The 11,374-nt window shown below is 40.2% G+C and overlaps 1 protein-coding gene across 3 annotated transcripts in view; it reads right to left on the bottom strand.

The window, feature by feature from the left end:
- The window catches only part of NOSTRIN (nitric oxide synthase trafficking), a 51,447-nt gene that overhangs the window by 23,122 nt on the left and 16,951 nt on the right, over positions 1-11,374 (bottom strand). For all 3 annotated transcript variants that reach the window (XM_005857538.2, XM_005857539.2, XM_005857535.2), the window contains exons 3-7: positions 10,591-10,674; positions 7,444-7,506; positions 7,179-7,260; positions 4,966-5,028; positions 2,394-2,492 (exon numbers count right to left, since the gene is read on the bottom strand). In XM_005857538.2, coding sequence (XP_005857600.1) covers positions 2,394-2,492; positions 4,966-5,028; positions 7,179-7,260; positions 7,444-7,506; positions 10,591-10,674 — 391 coding nt within the window. The remainder of the gene's footprint in view (positions 1-2,393; positions 2,493-4,965; positions 5,029-7,178; positions 7,261-7,443; positions 7,507-10,590; positions 10,675-11,374) is intronic.

Raw genomic sequence — 11,374 nt, 5'->3', positions numbered from 1 at the left:
ATCATAGTGACTGGTCGACTGGTTGACTGTCTGCTCCCTGGTGGTCAGTCACAGCAAATGGTTGAGTGGCCTTAGCATATCATTAGCATATTATGCTTTGATTGGTTGAACAGACGACTGGACACTTAGCATATTAGTCTTTTATTATATAGGACCAGAGGCCCAATGCACAAAATTCGTGCAAGGGCCTTGGCCCTGGTCCCTGCTCACTGCGGGGGGCCTCTGCCGCCTCTGTCTAGGCCCCCGCCCACTGTGGCTTTGTCCGGAAGGAAGGATGTCCAGAAGGATGTCCGGTCTAATTAACATATTACATTTTTATTATTATAGATTGCTTGACATCAATAAAGAACAGCTTCTAGCCTGGCTGCAGTGGCTCAGTGATTGAGCATTGACCTATGAACCAGTGGGTCACGGTTCGATTCCTGGTCAGGGCACATGCCCAGGTTGCAGGCTTGATTCCCCAGTGGGGAGCATGCAGGATTCTCTCTCATCATTGATGTTTCTAGCTCTCTCGCCCTCTCCCTCCCTCTCTGAAATCAATACAAATATATATTTTTTTTAAAAGAAAAAAAAAAAGAACAGCTTCTACTGTAGGCTTCAAATGCCCACAGATCCTGGTGCCTAGCACTGAAATATACTGTGGTTTCCCCTCCTTGGAAGCTGTCTCATTTTTCAATACTTATGATTATTTCAAACTGTGAAGATTGATGTGTGAAGAAATAAGAACCTTGTAAAATCTTGCTAATAATGAATTTAAGTTATTCAACTAATAGTTTCTTCAGATGAAATAATAGCAACACTTGCAATGACAATTTTCTTTTAAGGATGTTTTGGGTTGTAGTGGTGCTGCCTGCATTGACTTAGGGGCACTCCATCTTTTGGAGAAGATACTGATGATTTCAAAGCCTTCCAATCTCAGCACATACCACAGAAGTGTGCAAGATAATCTATTTTGGGCTTGTGTTCATTTTTGCCTAAAGCTTACTCTTATCTAAAATCTGAATTGACATTGATGCCAACACATGGACAGCTGTAGATTCCGAAGTGTCCTGGAGGCTGAGGGGGAATTTTAAAACATGAAAAGGTGTCAACATCTTGGGACATGTGGCCATTGACAGGTGTCTGTGTCATGTGGATTTATAGACTTACTATCATCTAGCTTTAATTAGGGTAATATACACAAAATGCACAAATCTCTTAAAAAGATTTCTGCCAAGAAGCTGCAGTTTGGTGCTAATATGAACAATATCAGCATAATGAAGCCACAGGAACCTGCTCCTGGTAATGAGTGCGTCCTTGCCCACATGAAAAGGCGGAAATTGGGATGGGCTACTGAGATCTGACAAGAAGGTGGCCAAAACATTTAAAACTATCAAGAGGACTATCAGAAACATGAATTTATACTTACTATGGTTAAATCTGAACCTTTCCCCAAGTGTGTAATTTATGCCAGAGCTGTCACTTAATGATTATGTAAATATAGGATTAGCTAATCATTTAAAATATTATTTCATCTTTACCTCATCCTTCAAACATTTCTACTTTTTTGTTTTTTATAATGTTCATAACATATTGGTATCCTATCTAATAAAGAGGGGATATGCTAATTGACCCTCACACCATTGCAAAGATGGCGGCGCCCAAAGCCAGTAAGGAGGGAATATGCTAATTGACTGCCCCACCCTCAAAGATGGCAGCATCCACAGCCACAAAATGGTGGCGCCCAGTCCCTTCAGCCCCACTGGCGTGCCTGCCTCTGGAGTCCCCTAGTCCCCTCAGCCCCCCAGCCACCGAGGGCCAGCCCAAGGTGCAGGCAAGCCTCAGATGGCAGCTGCCAAGCCGCCCAGGGCCGCCTGAGGTGCAAGTAACCAGGGCCGGCCGAGGCTTGCGCTGCCAGCAGTGGCAGCAGCAGAGGTGTGATGGGGGCATCACCTTCCCCTGATCGCTGGGTCACCTCCTGCCCCTGAGGGCTCCCGCACTGTGAGAGGGAGCAGGTTGGGCTGAGGGACATGAATTTTCATGCACCGGGCCTCTAGTAATTTATAAAGTACTATTGTTACAGATGACATAGATAAAGTACACTGTACAATAAATATGAATATGTATATATATTTTTTACTTATTTGGGGTATGAGCTGAGAGATATTTAATAATAGGGTTCCCTATTGAAAAATGTGGACACCACTGGTCTAATTTGTCATCTGTCAATAATACCTTTTACAAATATATGTGGACCAGGAATGATTTAGGATCCCTTCTGATACTCTGCCCACTAGGCTCTGCAGAGACCCCGCACAGAGCGGGAGTTAGCCCGTGCTCTTGTATTCATAGCCAAGGGCCGGGAGCCCATCTGTCACCAAACCTCATGCATCCAGCTGGCCACGACACCTTACCTTCTGCTTCTCCTTGTCAGTCATGGTTTGCTTGGAGCTCTCTATAAGGTGGAAAAGTGCTTCATGCTTCTTGGTACTCTCCATTAATTTCTTTTTGGCCTAGAGAGAGAGAGAGAGGAAAACATACAGGAAAGTAGGAAAAAAGGAGCAAAAACGGATATCAAGAGAAAAAATATTCTGTTCTGAAACAAGACAATGTTTATGTGCTAGCTTGAATGAGTGTGTGTATTTTAGTTCTTTATTTCTGCCTAAAATATTGCAATGGCTAATGTTTTGCCCTGCGAACCACTGTATATTTTTTCATTACAGAGGGTATACTCAAGAGGGTTATACATTTTGCTAGATCACCAAAGGCCTGCAAGCCTCCAAAATGTTGTTCTAGCTAACATGAAGGAAGGGAGGGCTCTACCACAAAGAACGAATAACACGACAAACATGGAAGACTGCCTGCATCATTCTTTTAAATCAGCCTGGGCCACAATTGAGGTTGCTTTAAGATGCTTTCTTAAAACTTAAAGCAAAGGGGGAATTGTGCCACCTGATGACCAGGCTTGAGAGCTGGGCATTTGCCTGGCACCTTGTGACATGACCTGCATTTGTGGGAAGAAGGTGGGGGTGGGGAGCACTGGGAAGAAAGAAACATTCAAAGTCCCCCTATCCTGTTGATGCCTCAACCTCACAGTAGGTCATGATTCAGGCGATCGTTTTCTATTCCAACAGTTCCAATTTGGCAGGAGGTGATGCTCGAGAGATGAAATAAACAGAATTCAGTTTGAATTGGATTCAGCCTGTTTCAGAAACCGGGTTGACTGAAAGACTGTGTAGTTTTCTCCACCTCAAGATTGCAAGAACCGTAAAACCAGATAATGAAGGGAAAGGCTCAGGTCTCTCCTTCCTTAGGGATCAGAGGCAAAGGCTTCTGAAAGTCTCTAAATCTATGAAGTCTCCACAATAGGGAATTCAAGGAGCAAAAAACTCCTAGACCTTCTTCCTCTGCCTTCAGTCGGTCACATGTCCACAGATAAATGAGAGTGTGAGGCAAGAGCTTTGGTCCTTTAAGGCTTTTCATCTGTGTCCCCAGAACAGACTGCACTTCATTACTGACATGCTGAATCCCGTGAATTGTAACTGGGGGGGAAATTACTACAGCTCAAGAATTTTAATGTTCTCTAATTTCTCTGTCACTCTTCATAAAAAAATAAAATCTATTCTTATTTGGAAAAATTATTTGGTGAAAACTTGGAAAAACAAAAGATGCTTTTTGTCTTGAAAGCTATTGCAGCTGCGGAGCATGGTTTCTCCCTTCTGGTCCATTTATATTGAATTTCCCACGAAAGCTGAATAATTAGAGAATGGATTTTAAAAAACAAATTCTGTTTAAGAAAGCTTATAAAATCAAGAGCAAAACTAAAAACAAATGACTGGATGCTGTTTATGAGACTGTGAAATATGCATTGTAGATGTGATTCTCATGAGCCTACTTTTAGCAGTACTTTTGTTGTGGTTATAGAAACTCATTTATCTCAAACATTTCTTAGGAATGTCTTTGATCTTGTGGAGCCTTTGATTTCAGCAGAAGCTTCAGGGGCAACACGGAGGGCTGACCTGGGACTGTTCTCTTTGGGCTCTGACACTTCAGAAATAAAAAAGGAGAATTTCAACTTTTGGAGCACAAGACCTTTCAAAGAGGGTCCTTGGGTTTTCTTGACAGATTCCCTCTCTAGTCCTTTCTACTCAAAATGAATTCCTCTTCAACTGGATTGTTCCAGAATAATCTTCTGCACATACATACGGGTTCCATCTGTTATTATCTCTGCTTAAGAATCTATAATGATATGTTCTAAATTCTCACACCAGAGCATAATTCCTTTCCTTAGAATTCATCCACCATTTCCTGCACATGTTGCCTATCAATGAATTTTAAAATTGCTTGGAAGCAAGAACCACATCTTAGTGCAGTGTGGTGCACAAGAAGCGGACCACAGACTTGTGGAATCAATACTCATATGCATTTCCCTTTATGTGTCACTACCCAGCGCTTGGCACTCTCACTAGTGAGACAAACACCCTTCTACAGGATAAAACCAAAACTCAGATAGTATTTGCCACTTGCCCTAAGTTGCTAATTATACAGACAGGAGGTCAATATAGTGAATGATTAAGAGTTGTGACCCTGGAGCCCAACAACTTGTAACACTTGTTGGCTCAAGCAATAACCAGCCCTGTGACCTTGGGCAAATTATTTAGCTCTCTGTATCTCAGTTTCCTCAGCCATCTTTAAAATGGAACAATGCAAGCTCACATACCACAATGGGTTGCTGTGATAATATAGTATATAGCTCTTGGCACACAATAAATGCTATGTAAGTGTTAGCTACAAATTACCATATTTAGAGCCCTGCTCTTCCATTGGTTGAGTTGAAAGATACAATAACTCAGGCGAGGAAGCATTTTTCTCTTCAATTAGTACTTAGAAATACTAACACTAAAACACATTATCACATTTGTGCAAAAGCAAAAAAACTTCAATCCTGAAAACTGAGTTCACACGGAAGATATTTGTGTTACTTGCCTTAATTTGTTGATTCCAGTTGCTAATGAAAAGATTTGCTGTCTTTTCAACTTCATTATCAAGCTATGGGAGAGAAAAAAAGGAAAAATTTTTTGCTGTCTTCTTGTTGAGTCATGGTGCTGGCTTATTAGTTGTAGTGCAATCACTATCACAATTCATAGAAATGTTGAAATCCTACAGTGGACATATTTCCAGAGAAAAGCAGTCAACCTATCTTTTCCCCTATCAAGAAGCTCTCGACAGAATTTAGCCTGAATGCATTTGGTAAAATAATTATTTCTAACACATAACCACATGGAAACAACGTAAATGTGCACAGTCTGTGTGGAGGAGGATCTTGCATAGTTTGGTGTCACATCCAGTCCCATCATTTCCTCTTCAGCATCATTCCATGTGGCTCAGCCTTTACCACCATGAGAACTGGCATCAGTCCTAACAGTGCTAATTTTACTAAGTGTCTCATTGCCTCTGAAGAGAATATTGTTTTAATTTCAAAGAGATTGAATTCTTAATCATAATTAACTTTCCCCCCACTTTAAACAGCCAATGAGACAGTAATAGTAATGATGAAACTGGATCTAGGCAACCCGCCTGGAGGTGGAACTTAAGTTAGGGCAGAACCTTTGTTCCTGGACCACTGACCTTTTCCCAGACACCACAGATCATACATCATTCAACCGGTTGGAGATCCAGCAATACTGCACTTTGATTTTTTTTCAGTTGATTGAATTTGGAATATATGCTTTATTGTAACAAATACAATGAAAATAACTTTATGCTTTATGTATGCAGCTGAAGTGTGGAACAAGTTAAAAAAATTTTTTTAATTCTAATCTTTTATCTTTTATGTGGAGTGGGAGGGGTGGTGGGGGTGCCTCAGGGAGGGGCAAAGCTGAAAAGATTTCAAACTAAAACAGCAGCTTGAAGGATCATGACATTAATTATCTAAGGTCCTATGATAATGATCATAGTACTGGGACTAATTTGTGGTAAGTACTAAGGAAATGCTAGTAATGATCATACTATAATGTGGTGTAAAAAATTTATCGATGAATGAAATATAGTTTTGTGTTTGGATTTTATTAAGTTGGTTTGCAAAGGTAGATGATTATATTGCTTTCTAATAATTACTGCAAATTTTCCCCATCACCCAAGCCCTCAGTAGAATATCCATTCTGGTAAAAACACAGGTATGGCCACACAAACATCAGTTCCATTTCCTGACTGAGTTTAATGAGTTTGAATAAATTTCTTAAAATCATTTTTCTGCCATCAAGGCTTTTACAAATCCCCTCATCCTACTGACCCACTTCCCTTCACAAGGATCACCTGTCATTGCTTCAGAACTTCTGGCCTGCACCTGGTCTTGAAATAGTGCCCATGACTCACCCCTATCAGAGCTAAGCAACTTTTATGAAACACCCCTATGTTGCCTGAAAATATATTTGAAAGTGTTTAACAACTGTATGACACATCAGTAGAAGGAAAAATGAGCACAAATGAAACTGTAGCAGGAAAGCTACACAAATAGTGTAGAGAATACGCTATGCACGAGGACCATATGCCTCTGAAAGAATTGCTTAGTTATTTTTCTTCAATTGCAGGCTGTTTGAGGATTTATAACTATCATTGCCTTTACCTAATTCCAAGCTGATAAGCAGAGAACAGCATTTCTTTTTTTAAAATGTGTTTGTAATTTTTTTATTTATAAAAGGATTATCTATTCATTGAAAAACAGTGGAAATACAGAAAAGTACAAAAAATGAAATAAGAATAACCTCTAATCCTACTATCTAGAGATAATTTATATTAACAGTCGGGGGCGGGGGATTCTTCCAGGTATTTTTATTTGCATATATACACATATTTTACAAAATTGAGCTAATTTTGACATATTTTTAATCCTGCTTTTTAATTTTATACTATGTAGTAAAAAAAAATCCCCAAGTCATTAAATTCTTCTATAATAACACCTTTAATGGTTACATAGTATTCCATTGCTTGAATTTATCATAATTTATTTTTGGATGAAGTTTCCAGCTTTTCACCATTAGAAAAGTCTTTTAACAAACATCCTCCTACATAACGTTTTGGGGTTTCTTTTTATTTTTATGACAAATTTCTGAAACCTAGTATCATTTTTAGATCACCTTTTATTTCCTGAGTCAAAGACAGAAATCTTGCTTAAACAGGGGAGAAAGGTTTTGACTCACTGATTTTCTCTTCTTCTCATGTACACTCAGGACTTGATAAGTTGGTTTTACTGCTTCCAACTCAATTGCTTTGCCAAGTTTTCTGGAAATGGAACATAAGAGACACAAGTATAGTATTAGGATTTATATCTACTTTCCAAATTATTTTCTGGGGAAATAAAATGGTGTGTTACGGCCAGATTGAAGTGGAGTATGGTAGCACACCGACATTAAATATTTACCACTCCCTTTGGGGTTGGAGCAAGGCTGGGGTGGGAGCACTCACTGATGCAGGTCTGCTGCAGACTTCATGCCCTCCGAGACCCAGGCCCAGGCACTGGCGACACAGCTGGAGGCAAAGACAAGGGGGCGTCATTTTCCCAGAAAGTCAGATTCATTGCATTCAGTAATTGCACTCATATCCCTAATCTTATCTCAGTTTCTCCATGGTGTTAAACGCTGCCAACAAGTTTATTTGCACTGGACTCATTACAGAAACTGCTAGTTTTCAGGCATTTGTCATCGTGATTTTCATTTTCTATTTCATGTCCGTAGAAAATTGGGGAAATAAAGTCGCGAAGGCTGAGAAGGCATGTAGAGCGGGAAGGGGACAGCATGCTAGGGCAGAAGGCCCTAACAATCTTCTCAGGCTCCTCATTTCACTGATAATAAACTGAGGCTCAGAGAAGTTAAGTGACAGAGGACTCGAGAGCCCTGATCACGGCCTGTGTGCTGTTCTTGCCATCGGGGTTTCGATCCTGTTAGGACAACTACTCAGATATTTTATGGTCTTGTGAGCAATGTCTCAGTTTAACAAAAGGACAGCACTGCCCTCTCCTTAGCAGCACAGAGGGAGGATTAGGACGTGTGATACTGTTTTCTCCTATGGTAGAGGCCTAGCTCACAGCAGATTTCAAAAGTCAGGATAATAAGCACAATTGTATCAGTAACCTCAGGTACAGAGGCCTGTGTGGACTTTGATGGGGGTGGGGAGGGGTGGGAGTCGGGGAGAGACAGATGGGTGCCCTTACTGAAATAGTGATGGTGCAGAGGTTTTGCCTCAAATGACTTAGGTTTAACCCTATAGTTATTTAATGGGAGAACTAGGTCAAAGGATGCCAGATTTTCTGCTTATCCAAGCCAGGCACAACAAAGGACTTACTGTATGCTTCCGATTAGAGAAAATTCCAGAAAAGACATATATATATATGACAGGAAACAGATCAGTGTCAGTGGTTGTTTGGGACTGGGTGGGGGAGGACTGAACACATGCATGAGGGATCTTTTGTGTGATGAAAATGCCTCCATGTTGATTTTGGTAGTAGCTGCATAGTATATACTAGTACATACATCAAAATCGACCAAAGCATCTGCTTAAAATAAGTGCTTATTATTGCAGGTAAATTAAACCTCAATTGAGTTGATTTTTTTAAAAAGGAAGCCAGCTCTGGCCAGGTGGCTCAGTAGGTTGGAACATTGTTCTGTACACGAAAAGGTTACAGGTTCAATTCCTGGTCAGGGCACATACCTAGGTTGCAAGTTTGATCCCCAGTCAGGGTGCATATGGGAGGCAACAGATCCATGTTTCTCTCTCATATCAATGTTCCTTTCTTTCCCTCTCTCTCCACCTCCCTGTCTGTCTCCCTAATTAATAAAAAACATATCCTTGGCTTGGCTGGTGTGGCTCGGTGGTTGAACGTCGACCTATAAACCAGGAGGTCACAGTTTGATTCCTGGTCAGGGCACATGCCCAGGTTGTGGGCTCAATCCCCAGTAGGGGGCGTGAAGGAGGCAGCCGATCAGTGATTCTCTCTCATTAATATTTCTACTAGGGGGCGTGAAGGAGGCAGCCGATCAGTGATTCTCTTTAATGTTTCTTCCTCTCTCCCCCTTCCTCCCTCTTCTTCCCTTTCTGAAATCAATAAAAATATATTTTAAAAAACAAACAAAAACATATTCTTGGGTGAAGATTTTAAAAAAAAAAAGGAACCAAAGCACACTTTTGGGAAGAGAGCCTGACATTTGCTCCTCAGAGGAGCTGGGCATCAGAGCAGGAAGCTGAGGGCTAGCCTCAGTGGAGTCTGTGTCTGAACTCACACACTCCCTTTTGTTTTCAGTGGGAACTTGGAGGGATGGATCACTTGATTTCTCTGACGTTCACTTAATTGGATTTTTAAAATATAAATAATTTGAGTCATTTATACAAGCACCCACACCCACTATACCCTTACACTTCTCATTCTTTAGGAAGTAATTAAAATCAATATCATAATGAATACTTCTGGAACTTTGGCTCTGTCTCAGCTAGTAAGCATACTTCTTGTATTATCTCATTTAATCCTCACAGCAATTTATTTCCACTTTAAATAGACACTGAGAGGTAAGATAAATTTTCCTAATTCACCTACCTGGTAAGTGGTAGAGCTAGAATTTAAACCCAGGCAGTCTAAATAAAGTCTAGCTCTACTCCACCACTGTGCTATACTGACTCCTTGGTAAATCTACTAAAATACTATCCTAAAAATCAAGCTAGAAGTCGGAGCAATTTTAAAGCCAATATTTGCTGTTACAGATGATGCCTAAGGAAGAATAAGAATATAAGCTCCTAAAGCCTTCCTTTTTTTTTCTCTTTTCCTCTCATTCACCATCAAAAGAAGCTTTTGCATTGGCATTGCCAGTTTAGGCTGACATCTGCAAGCATTAGTCAAGAATCTTTGTAGCAAATTATCACTAGTGGACCATTTTTAGAATACAAATATATTTCTCTTTCCCCCCAAAGAAGGAACTGATTTCATTCTGGAATGTATTGAGGAAGATGTGAACCAACATTTTTTCAGTAATAATGTTCTAATGATACATTTTCTCATTTAATATGCACACCCTCCCACATACACACATACATTACATATACATATGTAACGATGGAGAATATAACATTACTTCCTCTACTAGTGGAGGAAATTGAGGCACAGAGAAACCAGGTTATTTGTTGAAGGTCAGAGAGTGGAAATAAATAAGGATTCATACTTTTTGACTCCAAGACACTCCAAATTAACAACACTGTTTTCTATGTTAGCCATCATCAGTGAAACCTTTTACACATGTGGGCTTAAGACGCATAAAAACATGGGATGAATCCAGCTCTGGAACTCCTTATCTGTGCGTCTGGGGAAAGTGTCTTAAACTCTTCAAGACTCAAGACTTAGTCTGTAGTAGGGACAATGATAAGACTTCTCAAGGGTTTTGAAGGTTAAGTGAGAGTATTTATAAATTCATTTAACACACTGTATAGCCCACAGTAAGTGTTCAAGAACTGGAAGCCATGCTTGACATCATGTACCTGCCACATTTATAACAGAAAACTGGAACTGAACAAATGTCACTGTTCATTATTTTTAAGAATTATTTTACTTTACCTCTTTCATATACTTACTTTTTCTTTGTGTTCTGTAATGCTTTATTCAGCTTAATTGCCTGTTTCTGAAGTCCTTTGGCATAGTTAAACTCCAAGTTTGCCCTGTTAGCAAAGGGACAGAATGTGTCAAAAATCAAGCAACCCCTGCCTCCACCCCCTTACCCCCCAACACACACACAAAGGAGAGTGCTCAGACTGACAATACCATGCCCACATAAGGAAGAGATGATTTGTTTACTATAAAGTTCCTCTTAGCCTTAGACATAATCCTTAAGGCTATCCAAGAGGATCCTACAAAGGAAGAGAGTTTATTTATTTGACCTTCTTGTACACTAGCGTTATGGATTGAATTGTATCTCTCCCCAACCCTTGAAGATGTTGAAATCCTAAAACCTAGAGCCCAAGAATGTGGCCTTATTTGGAAATAGGGTCTTTGCAGACCATCAAATTAAGTCGAGGTCATCAGGGTGGGTTCAAACCCAATATGACTGTGTCCTTATAGAAAGGGGTATGGAGACAGAAACACACACCCAGGGAAAACACATTGTGAAAAGATGAAGGGTGATGTATCCTCAAGCAAAGGAATGCTGAAGATTGTCAGTAAACCGCCCGAAGACAGGAGAGAGGCACTGAATAGATTCTCTCTGACAGACCTCAGATGGAATCAACCTGGACAACATCATGATCTCAGACTTCAGAATTTCTGTTATTTAAGCTACCCAGTCTGTGGTACCTTTTTTTTTTTATTAATTAAATCTTTATTGTTCAGATTATTACAGTTGTTCCTCTTTTTCCCCCCATA

The sequence above is a fragment of the Myotis brandtii genome, unplaced genomic scaffold, assembly GCF_000412655.1.
Source record: "Myotis brandtii unplaced genomic scaffold, ASM41265v1 scaffold112, whole genome shotgun sequence".
NCBI classification, from domain to species: Eukaryota; Metazoa; Chordata; class Mammalia; order Chiroptera; family Vespertilionidae; genus Myotis; species Myotis brandtii.
Note: the sequence above shows the minus strand (reverse complement) of the source record. Positions and strands in the feature narration are given on the sequence as shown.